This window comes from Pleurodeles waltl, chromosome 2_2, assembly GCF_031143425.1.
Source record: "Pleurodeles waltl isolate 20211129_DDA chromosome 2_2, aPleWal1.hap1.20221129, whole genome shotgun sequence".
NCBI lineage: Eukaryota > Metazoa > Chordata > Amphibia > Caudata > Salamandridae > Pleurodeles > Pleurodeles waltl.
The window spans coordinates 1,132,747,626-1,132,770,280 of record NC_090439.1 but is presented as its reverse complement, the minus strand read 5'-3'; the positions used below and the strand labels follow the sequence as shown (position 1 = coordinate 1,132,770,280).

At 48.2% G+C, this 22,655-nt stretch overlaps 1 protein-coding gene across 1 annotated transcript; it reads left to right on the top strand.

The window, feature by feature from the left end:
* The first annotated feature begins 13,102 nt into the window (after positions 1-13,102).
* On the top strand, positions 13,103-20,926 carry LOC138278630 (serine-rich adhesin for platelets-like). The gene has a single exon (XM_069219269.1). It carries the CDS (start codon positions 13,103-13,105, stop codon positions 20,924-20,926), a length of 7,824 nt encoding a protein of 2,607 aa, XP_069075370.1.
* The last annotated feature ends 1,729 nt before the right edge of the window (positions 20,927-22,655 follow it).

Below are 22,655 nucleotides of genomic sequence, written 5' to 3'. Positions count from 1 at the left end.
ATCTAGGGCCATTGCGCTTAGCTTCCATGCACAGCAAACTGGTGATTAGAATGGAGGCCTTCACAGCTGTCAGGGCTGCCAATCAATGCTCACACACCCATCAGAACTGTTGGTGAGCTGTGGTGCAGCCCTACCACATGGGCAACCCCACCCACTTCTCCTGGTCGTCAACGACCGCAAATGGAGAACATCCCTGGCGGACACCTGCTTCTGACAGTGAGAGGTAGCACCGTGTGGTGGTGGAACGCCACCTAGCAGAAGTCGAGTGGTACTGAGCCCCTCTTCTGCCTGTAGATCACGTGGAGAAGGATCAGAAGCTCAGAGAAACAGGCCTGTTGGCAGAACTACAGGAGGGACTCTCGGTGGCCAGAAAAAGTGAGAGGAGCGACACATGCAAGGTACTGGGCCCATGCAGTACCTGCACACAGCATCAGAAGGAGAGTAGATCCCAGTAGCAGACAGACACTGAGCATTGAGGAAACTACCCAGGAACGACAGTAAGGACACTCGATAGTCTTAAAAAAAATAAAATTGGGAGAAAGATACAAAAGCAAATAATACTGAGGAAATGTAATAAGGCATAAGAAGTGCTTAAGACATCCAAGGGGCAGGCCCGAGCCCAGTTGCGGCAGCCACACCAATGCACTCAGCCATTGGTGCCCTTGTATCGTTTAGTGAACTAGTAGTCCCAGCCACTGCTCCTCCCTGAAGGAAAGTCTGGGGGGGAGGTTGGAAAATTGCTTCAGAGCCACAAGGGAGGGCGACAGTGAGGTTAAACTGCCCCTACTACTACATTTTTGCGGAGACTAAATATACAGACTGTTTCAGCCCCTCCCAGATACGGGGTTTGTCAATTACTATGATGCTGCAATACTAGCCTTGAATGCACACTTTGACCCCCCAACTAAATCCTGATTTTGAACATTTCAAACTCCGCCTGGGAAGGCAGAGGGAGGGAAATCGATGGACAATTTTATTTGCACCTACAGGCCCTTGGAAGCACCTGCACTAACAATGACCAACAGAAGGAGTTCCGGGCACAACTAATACAGGGGTGCAGGTCAGCAAACCTGATGAGACTTATCATAAGACAACTAGTGATAAAGCTGGAAGACCTGCTGATACTGGGGCACACATATGACCTCTCCAGCGCCAGAGCAAAAGAGATGGAAATGGCACTCAGTGGATCAGGAGGCAGGAGCACCCTGAAATCATCAGTCATAAAGTGGGAGGTGGTGCACACGGTCCACAGCAGTAAATGTGGTAAATGCAGTACAAAGTTTGTGCTTACTTAGATATTAGCTGTAGAGTTTCACAAGAGCTGGTACAGATAGTGCTGTACATCTCTAGACATGTGTTTCTGCCTTTTATCCTTCATCAGTAGAGATCAAAATATGTCTAGTGATTTACAGAACTGTCTGCACTGTGCACCTGTGCACCAGTGAGAGGTAGTGAGACCTGGGAGGCCAGTGGCAGCACTGTCAGCAATCCCTGATGAAATTTGTTTTTTTATCTCGACTGATAATGGACAAAATCCAGAAACACATGTCTAGAGATGTACAGCACATCTGCACCATCTGTGGTGAAAAACTACAGCTAAAAGTCAAGTAAAGTCAAACTTTGTACTGCATTTACCACAATGCAAAGGGTAACCCGTGCTGTGATGTTGTTCTGCTTTGTTTCAAACAGAGGAAACAGTGCCAAGGAATGCAGCTTTCTTATTTTCATAAATATGAACATGAGCATTTAACTTGAATGCAGTAAAACCAGTGTAAATGCCAAAATACTCACAGTAGTTAGGCAATAACAGATGGCAACAATGAATATATGTAGTGTGAATAACCAAGCTAGATAGTTCAGAATAAAAATGCAACACCATGGGGGTTGACTACATCATCATCCTTGCCAACATCAGGCTGGAGAACCCTGAGCGGCTGAGACCTAAGAATTCTCCCCAATCAAATCTGATCTGATTGGGGAATGTGTCAGTTCCCAAAATGAGCTCCTCTATGTCAGTGCTCAGTTATCCCCGCTTTATATACCTTAAATGAACTCAAGAGGAAGATTCTAGCAATTGATCCCTCCCTTCACTTCAAATGCTGGCTGTACTTGGTCTGTGCCAAAAACACGCCAAACTACGGACCAGGCCCCAATGCGCATTCCTGAGACAGAACTGTACATTTCTCTGCTGTAAACTTTCACATCCTGGTACACTCTTATCACTTCCTCGTCCCCTCGATATGTTCCCTGCTCTGATGAGAAGAGCGAAAACATGTTCAGTGTAGAAAACAAGCTTGGTGTGGAAAAGACTGCGCCACCGATGTGACTGCACCTGAAGCTACGTGCAAAATGGAGTCAGTGGTCAAGATGGAGTCGGTGGTCAAATAAAGATAGCATTGCACTCCACCCTTTGACCAGTGACTCTTGTAACATATTTGTCTAAAAGCAACCCATTTTGGTCTAAACATTGCAATTAAATTAAGTTTAGTATGCATTGTACACAGCAACATAGCATTATGCTTATACAAATCACTAAGAGAATTCCACCTAAAATAGTGCGTAGTTGCCCAAAATCAGGTAACCAGTTAAATAACCAATCCCACCACTCTTTGTCACCATCTTGCTTCACTCCCTTCACCAATTCATGTAAAGCTTCAAAAGGGGACTGTAAGGAGGTGGAATGGTCTGACAGGTCAAAGTAGCACATGCCCTCAAATAATTCTGAGCAGCCATGATCGTGCTTTCACAGTGAATAGTCAATGGTGGCCCTGTTTTGCAATGCAGTTTTACTAGTACCTCGTATATCAAGCAGTAACTCGGCTAAAGCAATGGAGGTATGATGAATATGCTTGACCATCAAACATGCTAACTTGTTAGTAACTCAAGTATTATAAACAGCTAATCCTGGAAATCCTACTACAGAAATACGTAAGCTCACATATTGTGATTTAGATAATACCTGAATTTCAGAGTCACAGTCTTCGCTTAGTTAAACTGTTTCCCTTATATGTCAAGTATGCCTGGAATCATGAGTCCTAACCGTATAAAAGCACATGGTCCTCCGGTTATATTGGCAGGAATGTCTGTATAGGTGGTATTTCCACAAGAGGACAACCACCCCACTGGTAGTTTAATGTGCTTACTAGCAGCAGTCACAATGTGTTGACATGACATGCTATTATTCATGTTTTTACACGTTTTAGCATTTCTATGCTGACACAGTATGCGTTGCTTCCACAGGATCTCTTGAGGAGACCCGGTTGTTGCTTCAAGACGCATTTGAGCACATTTTCTGATTTTGTATGTGTTGCAAGTTAAGTTGTAGCAGACCTCACCGGTAGTAATTTTGTAAGTAATCACATGTATTATGTTATCCCATTTTTCATCCATTACCTCTTGGCAAAACCTACAATACTCATAGGGAGTGAAATGAGCCAGTACATCACTTTCTCCGACTGCTCCATCTTTGTTGGTGGCATTAAAGATTTTCAGCAAAACGCTGGTAGGCATCGGTATGGTGCCTAAACCAGGGAGATAACATTAACTGTACTTTTCATATTTGTCATGCAGAAATCCGGTCTGTTGAGCACAGTGCGGGCCAAATGAATCCAAACTTTCGCACTTTGGTGCATTAACAGAGGCGGACCCTCCCTTTAAGCAGAGGAGCGTCGCCCTGCCAAAAAAATGCCCCTGTAACGGAATAATAATATGGTAATAAACTTTATTCATTACCATTTTATTTTTCAGTGCCCCGCCCTGAATCGAGTGTCAGGACGGGGCAGGGCAATTACTGCTGAGTGGCAGCAGGGAGTTGTGCACTTGTTTAAAGTGTGCATGACACTTTGGCTGGCTGTCTTGCGACAGCCAGCCAGACATGCGCACTTTAAACATCTCTAATCCTGCTGTTTTAAGACAGCTGAGTTAGAGAAGCCACAGGCCTCCAGAGCTCTGGTTATCCCTGAGAGAGCCCGCTCCCACCAATCCTGATGCTGCTTTCCTTCTGGTTGCCAGCAGGAAAGCAGCGTCAGGACTGGTTAGTGGCTTTTCCTGGTCCCGTGCGTTGAAACTTCCAGGAGCAGGACGCTACTAAGAAGACATCTCAAGGTAAGAGCCTTTTTTTTGTTTTGTTTTTTTATTATTAATATTGTGTTCCCTCCGCCCTCTGCTCCCCCCACCGTATACATAAGACAGCCACCGCTGTGCATTAAAGATGGCGATCGCTAGGGTCGGTCAATCACTTCAGAGCTGGGGGCTTTCGGTCTCTCGCAACCCCACACGGACACGCCAAAACACCGAGCATGTAGTGCACTCAGCACAAAGACACCTTGCAGTATGATCTGTAAAACAGACCAATATGATCATTCTCGTAAATAACATTTACCAGCTGGTACATGCTCCCACTTTTCCCGTCCTGGTTTCACAACTAACAATACACTGTCCCTGTCTTTTTGCTATGACTTCTGCTGGTTCAGGAGGATGATTTGGGGATTCTTTCCACACCTTAGTATCAGGATTTTCGTCAGTTGAGCTAAAACCTGCATCCCCATGCACAGTAAGAAGGGCTGGGGCAGTCCCCTTTTTAACTATTCCTGTATACACTGGAATAATGATACTTGCCTTTGATGCATTGCAGACCACGATTTTGCACTCGCAAACGGCCGATTTCGCCGTTTGCGAGTGCAAAATATTTTGATACATCTGGCCCCAGGTTTCTAAAAGTTGGAATACTTTTTAAAAATCTAAAACTATCTCTAGAACTTAATTCAAACTTTTACAAAACTTTTAAACTCTAAAAGAAATGCTAACAGGGACTAACACAAGGCCCTAGCAGGACTTTTAAAAATTTAGAAAAATAGCTAAAATTTCAAAAATCATTTTCTAATGACAATTTTTGGAATTTAGTCGTGTGATCAGGTATTGGCTGAGTAGTCCAGCAAATGCAAAGTCTTGTACCCCACCGCTGATCCACCAATGTAGGAAGTTGGCTCTGTATGCACTATTTCAAAGTAAGAAATAGCATGCACAGAGTCCAAGGGTTCCCCTTAGAAGTAAGATAGTGGCAAAAAGAGATAATTCTAATGCTCTATTTTGTAGTAGTGTGGTCGAGCAGTAGGCTTATCAGAGGGTAGTGTTTAGCATTTGCTGTACACACACAGGCAATCAATGAGGAACACACACTCAAAGACAATTCAAGGCCAATAGGTTTTTATATAGAAAAATATCCTTTCTTGGTTTACCACAGGTTCAAGATTTACAAACAATACTTTAAATGAAAGGTATTTCACTTAGAAACTTTAGGAACTTTGAATTAGCAAAATAGCATATACAGTTTTCACACAAATGGCAATAAGCTATTTTAAAACTAGACACTGCAATTTTCAACAGTTCCTGGGGGAGGTAAGTGTTTGTTAGTTTTGAATATAAGTAAACCATCTACAGGGTTCAAAGTTGGGTCCAAGGTAGCCCACCGTTGGGGGATCAGAGCAACCCCAAAGTTACCACACCAGCAGCTCAGGGCCGGTCAGGTGCAGAGGTCAAAGTGGTGCCCAAAACGCATAGGCTTCAATGGAGAAGGGGGTGCCCCGGTTCCAGTCTGCCAGCAGGTAAGTACCCGCGTCTTCGGAGGGAAGACCAGGGGGGTTTTGTAGGGCACCAGGGGGGACACAAGTCAGCACAAAAAGTACACCCTCAGCGGCACGGGGCGGCCGGGAGCAGTGTGCAAACAGGCGTCGTGTTCGCAATGTAATCCAAAGGGAGACCAAGGGGTCTCTTCAGTGATGCAGGCAGGCAAGGGGGGGCTCCTCGGGGTAGCCACCACCTGGGCAAGGGAGAGGGCCACCTGAGGGTCACTCCTGCACTGGAGGTCGGATCCTTCAGGTCCTGGGGGCTGCAGGTGCAGTGGCCTTACCAGGCGTCGGGTCTTTGAAGCAGGCAGTCGCGGTCAGGGGGAGCCTCGGGATTCCCTCTGCAGGCGTCGCTGTGGGTGCTCAGGGGGGTCAACTCTGGCTACTCACGGGCTCGCAGTCGCCGGGGAGTCCTCCCTGTAGTGTTTGTTCTCCACAAGTCGAGCCGGGGGCATCGGGTGCAGAGTGCAAAGTCTCACGCTTCCGGCGGGAAACGTGTGATCTTTCAAAGTTGCTTCTTTGTTGCAAAGTTGCAGTCTTTGTGGAGCAGGGCCGCTGTCCTCAGGAGATCTTGGTCATTTTAGATGCAGGGTAGTCCTCTGAGGCTTCAGAGGTCGCTGGACCCTGTGGAAAGTGTCGCTGGAGCAGTTCTTTTGAAGTGGGGAGACAGGCCGGTAGAGCTGGGGCCAAAGCAGTTGGTGCCTCTGTCTTCTCTGCAGGTTTTAAAGCTCAGCAGTTCTTCTTCGTCTTAGGTTGCAGGAATCTATCTTGCTGTGTTCTGGGAGCCCCTAAATACTTGATTTAGGGGTGTGTTTAGGTCTGGGGGGTTAGAAGCCAATGGCTACTAGCCCTGAGGGTGGCTACACCCTCTTTGTGCCTCCTCCCTGAGGGGAGGGGTGCACATCCCTAATCCTATTGGGGGAATCCTCCATCTGCAAGATGGAGGATTTCTAAAAGTCAGAGTCACCTCAGCTCAGGACACCTTAGGGGCTGTCCTGACTGGCCAGTGACTCCTCCTTGTTTTTCTCATGGGCGGAGGGGGCGGGCAACTCCACTAGCTGGAGTGCCCAGGGGTGCTGTAACAAAGGGGGTGAGCGTTTGAGGCTCACCGCCAGGTGTTACAGTTCCTGCAGGGGGTGGTGAGAAGCACCTCCACCCAGTACAGGCTTTGTTACTAGCCACAGAGTGACAAAGGCACTCTCCCCATGTAGCCAGCAACATGTTTGGTGTGTGGCAGGCTGCTAAAACTAGTCAGCTCACACTGGAAGTCGGTATGGTTTCAGGGGGCATCTCTAAGATGCCCTCTGGGGTGTATTTCACAATAAAATGTACACTGGCATCAGTGTGCATTTATTGTGCTGAGAAGTTTGACACCAAACTTCACAGTTTTCAGTGCAGCCATTATGGTGCTGTGGAGTTTGTGCATGACAGACTCCAAGACCATATACTCTTATGGCTACCCTGCACTTACAATGTCTAAGGTTTTGCTTAGACACTGTAGGGGCATAGTGCTCATGCACTTATGCCTTCACCTATGGTATAGTTCACCCTGCCTTAGGGCTGTAGGGCCTCCTATAGGGGTGACTTATCTATACCTATAGGCAGTGTGAGGTTGGCATGGCACCCTGAGGGGAGTGCCATGTCGACTGAGTCATTTTATCCCCACCAGCACACACAATCTGGCAAGCAGTGTGTCTCTGCTGATTGAGGGGTCCCCAGGGTGGCAATAGATATGCTGCAGCCCTTAGAGACCTTCCCTGGCATCAGGGCCCTTGGTACCAGGGGTACCAGTTACAAGGGACTTACCTGGATGCCAGGGTGTGCCAATTGTGGAAGCAAAAGTACAGTTTAGGGAAAGAACACTGGTGCTGGGGCCTGGTTAGGAGGCCTCAGCGCACTTTCAAATCATAACTTGGCATCAGCAAAGGCAAAACGTCAGGGGGTAACCATGCCAAGGAGGCATTTCCTTACACATACCCTATGGGGAGCCTTAACATCTCGAATTGTCTTCCACCAGGTGAAAAGCTAGATTACTCCTGATTCTCAGGGACCAATGGTATAGAAAACAAAGCATTGGCAATATCAATAGTTGCATACCAGGGGGGTCATTCTGACCCTGGCGGTCATTGACCGCCAGGGCCAACGACCACGGAAGCACCGCCAACAGGCTGGCGGTGCTTCCTGGCCAATTCTGACCGCTGCAGTAAAGCCGCGGTCAGAAAAGGGAAACCGGCGGTTTCCCGCCGGTTTTCCCCTGGTCAAAGGAATCCTCCATGGCGGCGCTGCAAGCAGCGCCGCCATGGGGATTCCGACCCCCTTCCTGCCAGCCTGTTCCTGGCGGTTTACACCGCCAGGAAGAGGCTGGCGGGAACGGGTGTCGTGGGGCCCCTGGGGGCCCCTGCACTGCCCATGCCACAGGCATGGGCAGTGCAGGGGCCCCCTAACAGGGCCCCAGCAAGATTTTCAGTGTCTGCTTGGCAGACACTGAAAATCGAGACGGGTGCCACTGCACCCGTCGCACCTCAGCAAATCCGCTGGCTCCATTCGGAGCCGGCTTTATCTTTGCTGGGGCTTTCCCGCTGGGCCGGCGGGCGATCTTTTGCAGATCGCCCGCCGGCCCAGCGGGAAAGTCGGAATGCCCCCCGCGGTCATCTGACCGCGGGCGGTGTTTGGGCGGTTTCCGCCCGGCGGGTGGCACCCGCCGCCCGCCGGGATCGGAATGACCCCCTAGGTCCCTTTATGTTTTCGTATCCTCTCAACCAAAGTGATTGTGTCAGGGGCATCAGCCATCAACTGGGGTGTATATTTGTTCAATTCACAGTAATTGATGTCATTCTATAGCTCCCATATTGTAACCACAGTACACTGTAGCAGATTTGAGCATACACTGCTGTTGTCTTACAAAAAGGTAGGCCTCAACAGGTCTGGGTTTGCTTGTGTTCTTGTTCGAAGGGGGCCTGTTTTGGCAGCTTTGGCTAAACGTTTCCTACTGGAGCAAAACCAAGTCTAATGTGCATGAGCCTTGCCTTTGGATTGGCATGATGGGTAAAAAAGCAAAAAATGATGAACTAATGTGGCGCATGAGTAATTACTTGTGGCTGAGATTAATCCAAGTATTTCCAGCATCACTTTTTTAAGGTCAGTACCTAATGACAATTCATGTTATAATGACATGACAGGAAAACAACTAAGTCACAAGAATGATTTGGTGCGATTTTTCTTTCAATACAAGAATTTAACTTTTTGTTTTCTGGTTCTGTACAAATACCTTCGTTTCTGACTACTAAACAGGAATCAAAACGGAGTAAACCACATATGCAAATGTTCATATATTTATATAACAGTGATGCTGTTTATTGTCACTTTTGAGAGAGGGGAGGGGCAGCATAGCTGACAAAAGATTTCTCTTGTGAGTCAGGACCCCGTAACATTCAACCATGGTGATAAATAGCACATTACATTCATCTCTAGAGATATCTATCTGTATTTCTCTTCCAAACCGCACATGCACACTCTCACAAACACATACCGAAAGAACACTGACTTATGATTTACTCACTCATACCCAAGCAACAGGAACATTCTGGTTCTTCTCCTGAAATGGCATATAGAGGATCTTGCTATAGTTAGAACCACTCCGCCCGCCTATCCACTGCCTCTCCCAGGCGAGGTCCTGGAAAGGGGAGCCAATGTCTAGTTTTCTTCCTTCTTGGAAAGTAGTACTTTTCATGACCCTGTGCAAGTCAAATTATGTCCAACGCATGGTACTGAGAAAATCCGGGTATCAATTCTTGACAACCTCTCTTCATTTCTGGATACCAACTATGTCATGCTATTGTTCTGGTAGATTTGTCAGCCATTTTCAAAATCGTAGATTATGTTGTGCGCGTATCCAGACTGCAGGGACTGGGAATCAGGGCTGTGGGCTTGGCATTGATTTTGGCAGATATTCAGAAACACTATTGAGGTGTAGAACGTCCTCCTTTACAATCTACTGCTTCCCAATTTCACTGTAAGGCCCAGCATGGCTTTTCTCTCAGCCCTCCTCCTTTTAATAATTTGTCACACAGCTGATGGCCCTTATTGTTTCTTACGGTTTCCCTTCTATTCCTGTGCTATGGACACCTAGGCCCGTATTTATACTTTTTGACGCTAAACTGCGCTAACGCAGTTTAGCGGCAAAAAATTTTGCGCCGGCTAACGCCATTCTGAAGCACCATGCGGGCGCCGTATTTATTGAATGGCGTTAGCCGGCGCAAGCAGACCGGCGCTGCCTGGTGTGCGTGGAAAAAAACCACGTACACCAGGCAGCGCCGGCGTAGGGAAAAATGGCGTTAGGGCGTCTTAAAAATGGCGCAAGTCAGGTTGACGCTAAAAAATCGTCTTAACCCGATTTGCGCCATTTTAAACGATGCCCAGACACCATTTACATGACTCCTGTCTTAGTAAAGACAGGAGTCATGCCCCCTTGCCCAATGGCCATGCCCAGGGGACTTATGTCCCCTGGGCATGGTCATTGGGCATAGTGGCATGTAGGGGGGCACACATAAGGCCCCCCTATGCCACCCAAAAAAAAATATATAATAATAATTTATACTTACCTGAACTTACCTTAAGTTCCCTGGGATGGGTCCCTCCATCCTTGGGTGTCCTCCTGGGGTGGGCAAGGGTGGCAGGGGGGGTCCCTGGGGGCAGGGGAGGGCACCTGTGAGCTCATTTTGAGCCCACAGGCCCCTTAACGCCTACCCTGACCCAGGCGTTAAAAAGTGGCGCAAATGCGGGGTTTTTTGACCCGACCACTCCCGGGCGTGATTTTTGCCCGAGAGTATAAATACGACGCATTTGCGTCGCCGTAATTTTTTTAGACGGGAACGCCTTCCTTGCATCTCATTAACGCAAGGAAGGCGTTCACGCAAACAAATGACGCTATTTGCCCATACTTTGGCGCTAGACGCGTCTAACGCCAAAGTATAAATATGGTGTTAGTTTTGCGCCGAATTTGCGTCGAAAAAAACGACGCACATTCGGCGCAAACGGAGTATAAATATGCCCCCTAGTTTATTAATCAGTTACCTATGATCAGTTCCACCTTTGCATGATCTCCAATGGTACATGGATAACTAGTGACACTTTGAAGGTGAACCAGTGCTTTCAATGGGAAGGTAGTATATGACACTGACAGAGTAGCAGCAGTTACAAGCACAAAGAAGGCACTCTGTACATCTCTCTCTCCAATTCAAGTTGCGGATGTCAACACAGACCAGTGCTTATTTGAGCCGGTGGTTTCTGGCGAGGGGCACCAGGACTTCTTTTTGAAGGCCTGCACTTGTTTTTCTGCCTCAAGCATTTATTGCAAGCAAAAGGCACCTATGGTAAAGACGGAGGAAGAGAAAACAAAAAAGTTTCACAAAGGGAGAAAGCAGAAAGCTGCAAGAGTGAGGTGAAGGGGCAGGGAGTGACTGTTAATGGATTAAAGAGGTCCGAGATGGCCTCAGGATTAGGCTGCCTCAGTAATCCGTGCTCGCATATTTAATTGCAACAGCCACATGTTTGAGGAGAGCTTTGGCCCCGGCACGTTTTTATTGACAAATTAAGCACTGACACCAACAAGATTTAAGTTCTTGTCCTTGGGAAGCACTACACCAGCCGGTCATTCACTTGATGGCCTAAGGATTTTGGAGTCCCTTCTGAGCCTACAGCTTAACTTGGAGTCTTGATAGACAACTTGTTGCATTAAAGAATTGATTAACTATGTGGTATCCACCTATTGGCTTCCAATTATCCCTTTGTGAGCGTGAAGGCTTAAGGCCATTGTGTCCTCCTGATGGATTGTGGAGCCACTCCTAGTCGTGTCTCCCTAATTCTATAATTGCCTAACTCTCTTTTGGCTTGAATTGCTGCACCCCCCTCTCTTCCTAACTTGCCACATTGCATTTGCTCTCAGATAAATGGCTATTCTCTAGAAACCTCTGTGAACCTGTTAGCATGTCATCCAAAGCTCTAGTACTGATTTCCTGTTTAAATTACTTGTCCTATGTCCGAAAGTACACTCTTAATTCTCCCTTGTTTCACTTACTTGACGATCACATGATCTGCAGGGCCCAAGATTTTTCAACCATGTATCACATCACTGAAAAAACGATCTTGTTCTCCAGAGTAATGTAGCCATGTTTATGAGCTTTCGCAAGATAGGGATAGTTTCCATGTAATTCGCCTTCTGTTCTCGCCCAGAGCTCGGACGCCTTTTCTGTAGCTCAAGCACTGAGGAGGTTGCGGAGAACATAAACAGACTATACACAAAGATTCCCAGCTACCTGTATTTGGCCAGAGTCAAAACCCAGAATGAGGCACAAAACGTCTTTCTAGACTGTCGAGAGGGCTACAATGCCAAAGTAATATCAGACATGTCCACAGGGTGCCTGTCATGGGCACAGGAGGATGGGTCACTGTCATATTTTCAGGCTAGGCTAACAATTGATCATATGAACTAGTTTCACTGATATCCACTCTATAAACATTTATCTTTTGTCATTGTCCTGATAATATGGCATGGACACACCCCTTCTGCACACATACTGGACACACCTGAGAGTGGTGAATGTTACTACTTATTGCTTATTACACACATAGTTACAGGTCATTACAGGTAATTCCCAAGCATTACAAGAGTGTGCCTATGCAGTGCACAGGGTGGTGGGTGATTTGTTTATTTACAGATCTGCCCTCCCTACGATGACACATGCCTGGTCAGGGGTGATGCATTCTTCAGTCCTGTGCCATGGATTGCCACGTCTCGAGCTGAGGTGGGATCAGGTTGAAATCTGATTACACAAAACAAGACTAACGTGTGTACAAAGGCTTAGTGAGAAATTAATTTGGAATACTAGCTTTTTGGTGGTGGGCGCAGGTTATGGAAACGAGGCAATTACTGCTCCCCTGACCTTACCCTGCAGGGGCCTCCTGGGCTCTGTGACGCCAGTGGTGAAATAGAAATTAGCCTTGTTTTATGTTTTCTGTTTGACCCGCTCCCTCTGGGTCATTTATTAGCCGAGCAGTACCCGGGGGCGAAGATGCCCCCAAGTAGCCCCTGCATCCCGAGCGTTTTAAAGACAGATGGCTGTAGCTATGTGTGCACTGTGCAGAGGAGGGGTGCACTGAGGGAACCCTTGTGTCTGGTGGCCCCGAGGCGGCGTGTCATTTACAGTTAGGGGCGAGATCTCACTCAGGATGGCTTGACTGTCTTATTGGCGTCAAAGCCTGTCGGCCGCGGCGTCAGTCAACAAACGCAGCCGCTGCGCAAAGGTCCAAACACATCTTTATGACATCACGGGTGATGGTCACAATGGGCGCGGAGTAAATACCCAGCACGTCAGTCTTTGCAGACATCCTCTCCCTCCTGCCCTCCCTTGCCCATCCGCCCCACATGGCCAGGCAGCAGCGCCCAGTCCGAAGGAAGCCCGCCTCTGACGCCCCCCAACATGAGTTCCTCAGATAGACAGCATCCTCCATTAGCTAATATCAACCAGTTCTCCCCTATGCGGCCCTCGGACATCAACGACGCCTCTAGGCCGCCCGCCCCGGAGAAGGGCACCCGCCTTCGGCCTGCAGAGAACGTGGCACCGTGCCCCCTGCCAACTGATGCCCACACCGCTACCCCTGCTCCTTCTCCCAGCGCCTCTCCCTCTGTTCCTTCGTCCACCCCCACTCCCTCCTTCCCTTTTGTCCCCGACAGCACCTCTAGCTCTCGTTGTACTTGCAGGGACGTCCCCCCCAGCCCATCCTTTGTGAAGCGCTTTGAAGAAGTACTAAGGAGATTCGAGGAGCTGTATCCTGGGGAGAAACTCGACGACGCCACCATCTCGGATCAATGTAAAGATTCTTGCATCCGGTGCGCCTTGGAGCGTGCGAAAAATAACTCTAGTTTACAGACCCCCCAAATTCCCTCGGAGAATACTAACCCCCCGAAAAATACCAACAACCCTATGTCAGTCTCCGAGACCGCTGACACCTGTGGTGTCAGCCTAGTAGAAAGTGCTCTAACTGTGCCATCCCCGGAGAAGAAATCGGACAGTGTGCCAACCTCCCCAACACCTTTAGAAGAGCCCAAACCTACTCAACCCTTAGTCAAGGATGACCCCTCTACCCTTCCCTCCAGGGAATCTGACCCCAGAATAGACATCAACCTCACCCCTGTTAAACCTGATCCGCCACCCCTTCCACATGCAGCTTGTCCCCATTCAGAGAGAACCAACCGTTTGCTCACCTCCGACAAAACTATGTCCCCCCTTCCTCCTTCCATCTTTGACAACCCCGCTTCCTCCCTGCCTCCTTCCATCTTCTACAACCCTGCTTCCTCCCTTCCCCCTTCCATCCCTGACAACCGTGCTGTCTCCCCTCTTCCTCCCATCCCTGCAAACCCCCCTCCCTCTCTTCGTTCGTCTCTTTCCGACAACGCTACTCCCTTACTTACTTATCGCAAGAATAACACCCGTGGTCCATCCTTTGCGGAACATCTTGAATGTTTGTTGAAGAGACTCTACTCTGTGTCTCCTCGTCCTGGGGAGAAAGACTCAGACACCACTTTCCCGCCAGGCAATGCCAATCCATCTCCTGAGCAGTCTGCGGCTTCTTCCCGTTTAGACAGTACCACCTGTTTGCCCAAGTCTGACAACACCGCACCCTCTCTCCATGCTTCCATCCCTGGCACCACCGCTCCTATTCGTGCTTCCATATCCATCCCTTCTCTTAGTTCTTCTATTCCTGGCACCACTCCCTCTCTTCCTTCTTCCATCCCTAGCAGCACCCACTCTATTTGTTCTTGCAAGGACATCACCCGTGATCAATCCTTTGAGGAACAGCTTGACGTTTCAATAAAGAGATCCAGTACCATATATCCTCATTCTGAGGTAAAAGGCATACACTCTTCCACCTCAGATTCATCGGAAAAGAGCTTCTTCTGGCCTGGCCTTAAATTACTGACCCCCCAGGTTTGCCCTCATCGTGATGATACTAGCTCGTCTCCAGGGTTAACCTCTCCCAAGACTATTCACCCGGAAGATACCAACACTTCTGGGCCTCTGTCAGACCTCCCTCCTCCCTCGGGACATAATACCTCCTCGGTATGCATCATCCACCCTTCTGGCAAAACTGATACATCTTCGGCTCCTGCCTTAGACTCCAGCCGTCTGCCTAACACTTCACTGGAAACAGCCTCTAGGGCACCCCTATTTGATCTGTACCCATACCTCACAGTGGAACCCTCATTCTTTCCTATTGCCTCATCTGATTCAAGTGGTGCCACCTGCTCTGTCACCCATTTAGTGGATGGCACCCCTTCTCTTCCAGCATCTCTGGATACTGATGGTACTCCTTCTGCCTCTTTGAAACCCCATATGTTGGAAAAAAGCACTTCAACACCCCTATTTGACCTGTTCCCTCCCCTGGTAGTGGATCCCTCATTCTTCCCTACTATGTCATCTGTTCCAAGCGTTGCCACCTGCTCTGTCTCCTCTTTAGTGGACGGCACATCTTCTCTTCCAGCATCTCTGGATACTGATGGTACTCCTTCTGCCTCTTTGAAACCCCATATGTTGCAAAAAAGCACTTCAACACACCTGCTTGACCTGTACTCATCTCTGGCAGTGAATCCCTCATTCTTCCCTATCACCTTATCTGATTCAAGCAGTGCCACCTGCTCTGTTCCCCTTTTAGTGGATGGCACCCCTTCTCTTCCTGCATCTCTGGATACTGATGGTACTCCTGCCTCTTTGAAACCCCATCTGTTGGAAAAAAGCACTTCAACACACCTGCTTGACCTGTACTCATCTCTGGCAGTGGATCCCTCATTCTTTCCTGTCGCCTCATCTGATTCAAGTGGTGCCACCTGCTCTGTCACCCATTTAGTGGATGGCACCCCTTCTCTTCCTGCATCTCTGGATACTGATGGTACTCCTTCTGCCTCTTTGAAACCCCATCTGTTGGAAAAAAGCACTTCAACACCCCTATTTGACCTGTACCCTTCTCTGGCAGTGGATCCCTCATTCTTCCCTATCGCCTCATCTGATTCAAGCGTTGCCACCTGCTCTGTCCCCCCTTTATTGGATGGCACATCTCCTCTTCCAGCATTTCTGGAAACTGATGGTACTCCTTCTGCCTCTTTGAAACCCCATATGTTGGAAAAAAGCACTTCAACACACCTGCTTGACCTGTACTCATCTCTGGCAGTGGATCCCTCATTCTTCCCTATCGCCTCCTCTGATTTAAACTTTGCCACCTGCTCTGTCCCCTCTTTAGTGAACGGCACATCTTCTCTTCCAGCATCTCTGGATACTGATGGCACTCCTTCTGCCTCCTTGAAACCCCATATGTTGCAAAAAAGCACTTCAACACACCTGCTTGACCTGTACTCATCTCTGGCAGTGGATCCCTCATTCTTCCCTATCGGCTCCTCTGATTCAAGCAGTGCCACCTGCTCTGTCCCCTCTTTAGTGGATGGCACATCTTCTCTTCCAGCATCTCTGGATACTGATGGTACTCCTTCTGCCTCTTTGAAACCTCATATGTTGCAAAAAAGCACTTCAACACACCTGCTCGACCTGTACTCATCTCTGGCAGTGGATCCCTCATTCGTCCCTACTGTCTCATCTGATTCAAGGGTTGCCACCTGCTCTGTTCCCCCTTTAGTGGATGGCACCCCTTCTCTTCCAGCGTCTCTGGATACTGATGGTACTCCTTCTGCCTCTTTGAAACCTCATATGTTGGAAAAAAGCACATCAACATCCCTATTTGACCTGTACTCATCTCTGGCTCTGGATCCCTCATTCTTTCCTATCGCTTCATCAGATTCAAGGGGTCCCACCTGCTCTGATCCCCCTTTAGTGGATGGCACCCCTACTCTCCCAGAATCTATGGGTACTGATGTCGCACCTTCTGCCTCTTTGAAACTCAATGTGTTAGAAACTGGCTCTCATTTTCACCCATCGGAGAATATCGACTCCTCTGAATACCGCCATATTTGTCCTCATCGTTTGAAATATCTACATGTCTGGCGCCCTCCTAGTAGAAGACCAGCTCCACACCTTCACGAGTGGAGTACCTTCATCGTTGTTGTCCCTGTGTCAGATACTGACATACCTAATCTCTGGGTACCTGCCCCTTCAGTAACAGACAGGCTTGCTTCCCCATCAGAAGATGCTTCTGTATGCTTCTTGACAATAACAGATTCTTCTGTTCCCCCCTTACTGGATGTTACCATCCCCGCTCCCCTTGGGGTTGATGGAAATCTCTTTGATCACCATCGAGGGATTTCCGATACCTTTTCCACACCTGTCGTAGATACCAATGTTTCTCCGTGTACCACCTCATATATAGATCTTACTACACCAGCTCCTGCGGCAACAGATATTTATGCTCATTCATCGAAGATTATCGCCCTTGCACCAGTGCCATCAAGGACTACTACTCCCATTGTGGACAGCAGTGCCTCTGCATCTCTCTTCAGGAAAGATGCCTCCTCTTCTCCCCCCTCAGTGTACACTGACGTTGCTCGTCCACCAGAAGCTACTACTCCCATAGCGGAGAGCAGTGCTTCCTCTTCTCCCCCCTCAGTGTACACTGACTTTTATCGCCCACCAGAGGTTACTACTCCCATAGTGGAGAGCTGTGCCTCCACTTCTCGCCTTTCAGTGGACACTGACTTTTATCGCCCGCCAGAGGTTACTACTCCCATAGTGGAGAGCAGTGCCTTCACTTCTCGTCTTTCAGTGGACACTGACTTTTATCGCCCGCCAGAGGTTACTACTCCCATAGTGGAGAGCTGTGCCTCCACTTCTCGCCTTTCAGTGGACACTGACTTTTATCGCCCACCAGAGGTTACTATTCCCATAGTGGAGAGCTGTGCCTCCACTTCTCGCCTTTCAGTGTACACTGACTTTTATCGCCCACCAGAGGTTACTATTCCCATAGTGGAGAGCTGTGCCTCCACTTCTCGCCTTTCAGTGGACACTGACTTTTATCGCCCACCAGAGGTTACTTCTCCCATAGTGGAGAGCAGTGCTTCCTCTTCTCCCCCCTCAGTGTACACTGACTTTGCTCGCCCACCAGAAGCTACTACTCCCATAGTGGAGAGTGGTGCTTCCTCTTCTCCCCCCTCAGTGTACACTGACTTTGCTCCCCCACCAGAAGCTACTACTCCCATAGTGGAGAGCGGTGCCTCCTCTTCTCCTCTTTCAGTGGACACTGACTGTACTCTTCTGTCTGGTTCACCCTTACAGGAAAGTGGCTTCTTATTGCCTTCCACAATGGATATGAACCCATCTGTTCCACACCTAGAGAAAGTCCACTCCTGTGCAGCTCCCTCCATTGAATACAAAAATATTTGCTTCCCTCTGAAGAAATACCAACATCTATGGTCGACGCTAGAGGGAATACCAACCTCCCTGCTCAGTCAACGGATTGCTGATATGTCTTTGCCAGGGTGTACTGACCATTCTGCTCCACCTTTCATGAGCCCTGACCTCCCTCCTCAGCTCTTGGGCAAAAGTGAGTCTGTTTTAGTTCCATCAGGGATGCCTGACTACTCTTCCTCCACAATAGAGAAAGCCTACGTCTCGATATCACAGCAACATGACCTCCCTGTATTACTCTCAGAGGAAACCAGCTCACCTGTCTCTGGCACAGAGACCACCAAATCTTCTATTCCACGTCCAGAAACAATTGAGGTCTTGATGTCGAGGCTAGATAAAGCTGTATCATCCTTTTCCACCACAGAGAAAACCAATCTCCCTCCTTTCTTCCAAGAGGAAACTAGTCACAGTATCTCTGGTGAAGAGAAAACTGATTTCCCTGTCTCCACAGAAAAAATGGACCCTTCTGCCCACCCTTCTGAGAATTCAGTCCTCTCCATGCCCACCTTAAAGAAAATGGATTCCCCTGCCTGCTTTTTAGAGACTGAGAAATGCGATGCATCTCCTTCCACCCCAGTGAAAGAAACTCTCTTTGTCAAAGTTGACCTCGGTCTTTCTGCTACCGAGAAAATTGACCTTTCCATTTCCTCGCCTGTAAAAAGCGATCTCTCTCTTTCCTGTCCAGTTAAATCTAATCTCATTGTCATCTCCTCTGTGAAAACTGAGGTGTCAGTGGAAACCGGCATCCCAGTTGTCTCTCCAGAAAACAAAAAATTGGCTGTTGAATTGCCAGTGGAAAGTGGTGCCCAGGATGTCTCTCCAGTAAAAACTGACCTCTTTGCCCCCTTTCTAATGGAGACTGATGTCCAGGACGTCTCTCCAGTGGCAACTGATGACCTAGTTGTTTCACCAGGGGGAAAAATGCTCTCTTTTGGCTCTGCATTGGAAAGTGATGCCCAGGACATCTCTCCAGTAAAAACTGACCTCTCTGACACCTCTCTACTGCAAAGTAACACCCAGGATGTCTCTCCGGTAAAAACCAAACTCTCTATCAATTCGCCAGTTAAAACTGACATCCAAGACGTCTTTCCAGAAAAATCCGATCTCCCTGTTGCCTCTCCCATGGCACCTGATTTCCCAGTTGTCTCTCCGGAAAAAAATAACATCTCTGTTGCCTTTGTAGAGGAATCTGACATTCACGACGACCTCTCTGTTGTCCCTTCAGGGAAAAATGACATCCAGGCTGTCAATCAAGTAAATCGCTCGGTCACATTTGACACCGATATTCTGACATTATCCTATGAAAGGGATTCCGAGGCTAGAGCTCCCTGCTCCTCTTGTGGCCACAGCCAACCTGTTGTCTCTTGCGGAAATATTTCTCCCAGTGTTCCTTCCTTATGGGATGACGATGAGTCATGTGAAAGCTCCCAACGGAATTTAAACTCTTCGATATGCCCAAATTATGATTGTACTTGTGCTGCCAGCCCCAGCGATCTTGTCCCCTCTGTCTTCATGCCAGGGAATACACCTCCCACTGTTTCCTCTTCCAGTTGTTCCTTCTCTCATGGTGTGAGTACCAATAATCTCACCTCTTCTTTCTCTTCATCAAGGAAAATTGAGCCCCTCGCTTACTCTCTAGAGGGTAATGATATGGGTGTTTGCTTCGGGGGGAGCAGCTGTTCTGTCTGCCCCAAGAATATAGACCCCTCAGTTTCTACCCATAGAAGTAATGTCACCTGCTCTTCATCCTCATTTAGGAAAGCTAAGCCCCTTGCTTACTCTCTAGAGGGTGACGATGAGGGTGTTTGCTTCCGGGGGACCAGCTGTTCTGTCTGCCCCAAGAATATAGACTCCTCAGTTTCTACCCATGGGAGTAATGCCACCTGCTCTTGGTCCTCATTTAGGAAAGCTAAGCCCCTTGCTTACTCTCTAGAGGGTAACGATGAGGGTGTTTGCTTCGGGGGGACCAGCTGTTCTGTCTGCCCCAAGAATATAGACTCCTCAGTTTCTACCCATGGTAATAATGCCACCTGCTCTTCGTCCTCATTTACGAAAGCTAAGCCCCTTGCTTACTCTCCAGAGGGTACTGATGAGGGTGTTTGCTTCGGGGAGACCAGCCATTCTGACTGCCCCAAGAATGTTTCCACCTCAGTTTCTACCCATGGTAATAATGCCACCTGCTCTTGGTCCTTATTTAGGAAAACTGAGCCACTTGCTTATTCTTTACAGAGTTATGATGAGAATGTTTGCTTCAAGGGGACCAAATGTTCTGTCTGCCCCAAGACTTTCGCCTCCTCAGTTTCTACCCATGGAAAAAGCAATTTCTATTCTTCCTCCTTACAGACTACTGAGCTCCCTTTTTTTTCCTCAAGAGATGCCTCACCCTGTAGTATCTGTGACACAAAAGTTGCCCCTCCTGCCTCTCCCCCAGAGAGTACTGGCCCATGGGCTAACTACTTACATGATATGAAAACTGTGACCTCCAGTTATGGGGGTACATTGTGTCCCAAGCATGCAGCCTCGTCTGCTTCTCACTTAGGGCGCACTGATCCTTGCTCACCGTTCCTAGAGATTAGAGATTTCTCCACTTCCTCCTCCTCCGGGGATGTCTCACGTCATTGCACCTACAAGAGACACATTTCTCCTTCTGCTTCTGGTGCTTCTTCCCTAGAACAAACTGCCCTCTTTTCTTCCTCTTTATTTGACAGCTGCTCCTGCACGCTACCCTCTAAAAACATCAGCTCGGCGTTTTCCTCCCCAGGAAAGTCATGTTCTTGTTCTCGGTACACCAGTACTTCTGACCCTTATGCTCTATCCACTGAGAAAACGTACACCTCTGAATTGTGCCCCATCAGAACCTACCTTTATTTATTCCGTAGCATGAAATATGAGCCTTGACCTTGACTTTACCCTGCCACGTTTGCCCAAGCGTTCTCTGCCACATCATTAATACACCTGTTTAGGAATTGCTGCCTGGCCATTTTTAGCACCATCATGCCCCTATCTCATGTTGGACTTCCCTGTATCCGTTCATCTTTTGATTTTCTGTGTAGAATTAATTCTCCCTCACACCGAGGAATGATCTCTAGTTCTTTGCCTCGCTCATGGCGCTCAGTATGCTGCTCATGCTATCTTGGAAGAAGGCGCATAACAAGGCAGAAATGGTGAGTTATCTCTCTGGAAGAGTGATGGTCGCTGCATAGAAGACCATGGGGAGGGTGGGGACTATGCAGAACTCATAATGCAAAGCCTTGTTTACTTTTAACTATAGAAGCAATATATACATGGAGGTAATGGCAGGCAAGCTGAGCCAACCAAGTATGTAGTTTTGTCACAGCTTCTTTATACATTATTTTGCCACAGTGCAGATCCATAAAGCAACAACCTATGAAATATATACCAATTTGGTCACTACAATATATTTTAAAAAGTTGTTAATTAAACATGTGTAATTGAGGATGAGAGGGTCCCTTGTAGCCCATGGGTCCTGGTAACACTTAACCTGCTGCACCGTTGAGAGCTAAGCCTCAACAGAGAGCAGCACCTCCTCCTCTTTGACACACGAAATTATTGAATAACTACAGTGCACCAAATGTACGTCTTTGCGTCAAAATTTAGTAGTGGGTTGCTGTAGGAAGGTAGCCTCTTTTTAGCCTTGTTACCCCCCCTTTTGGCCTGTTTGTGAGTTTATGTGTGGGTGTTCTTACTGTCTCACTGGGATCCTGCTAGTCAGGGCCCAGTGCTCATAGTGAAAACCCTATGTTGTCAGTGTGTTTGATATGTGTCACTGGGATCCTGCTAGCCAGGACCCCAGTGCTCATAAGTTTGTGGCCTATATGTGTTCCCTGTGTGATGCCTAACTGTCTCACTGAGGCTCTGCTAACCAGAACCTCAGTGTTTATGCTCTCTCTGCTTTTAAAATTGTCGCTGCAGGTTAGTGACTAACTTTACCAATTCTCATTGGCACACTGGAAAACCCTTATAATTCCCTTGTATATGGTAGCCTGGTACCCAGGGTATTGGGGGTCCAGGAGATTCCTATGGGCTGCAGCATTTATTTTGCCACCCATGGGGAGCTCAGACAATTCTTACACAGGACTGCCACTGCAGCCTGAGTAAAATAACGTCCACGTTATTTCACAGCCATTTTACACTGCACATAAGTAACTTATAAGTCACCTATATGTCTAACCCTCACTTGGTGAAGGTTAGGTGCCAAGTTACTTAGTGTGTGGGCACCCTGGCACTTGCCAAGGTGCCCCCATATTGTTCAGGGCAAATTTCCCGAACTTTGTGAGTGCGGGGACACCATTACACGCGTGCACTACATATATGTCAATACCTATATGTACCGTCACAATGGTAACTCCGACCATGGCGGACAATTCGATGCATCCCCGGGTCTCTAGCACAGAACCCGGGTACTGCCAAACTAACTTTCTGGGGTCTCCACTGCAGCTACTGCTGCTGCCAACCCCTCAGACAAGTTTCTGCCCCCCCCACGGCCTGGGCAGCCTAGTCCCAGGAAGGCAGAACAAAGGATTTCCTCTGAGAGAGGGTGTTACACCCTCTCCCTTTGGAAATACATGTGAAGGGCTGGGGAGGAGTAGCCTCCCCCAGCCTCTGG

What these genes read in the sequence shown, in the direction of transcription:
- LOC138278630 (XM_069219269.1), top strand. Translation starts at nt 13,103, where the DNA reads ATGAGTTCCTCAGATAGACAGCATCCTCCATTAGCTAATATCAACCAG.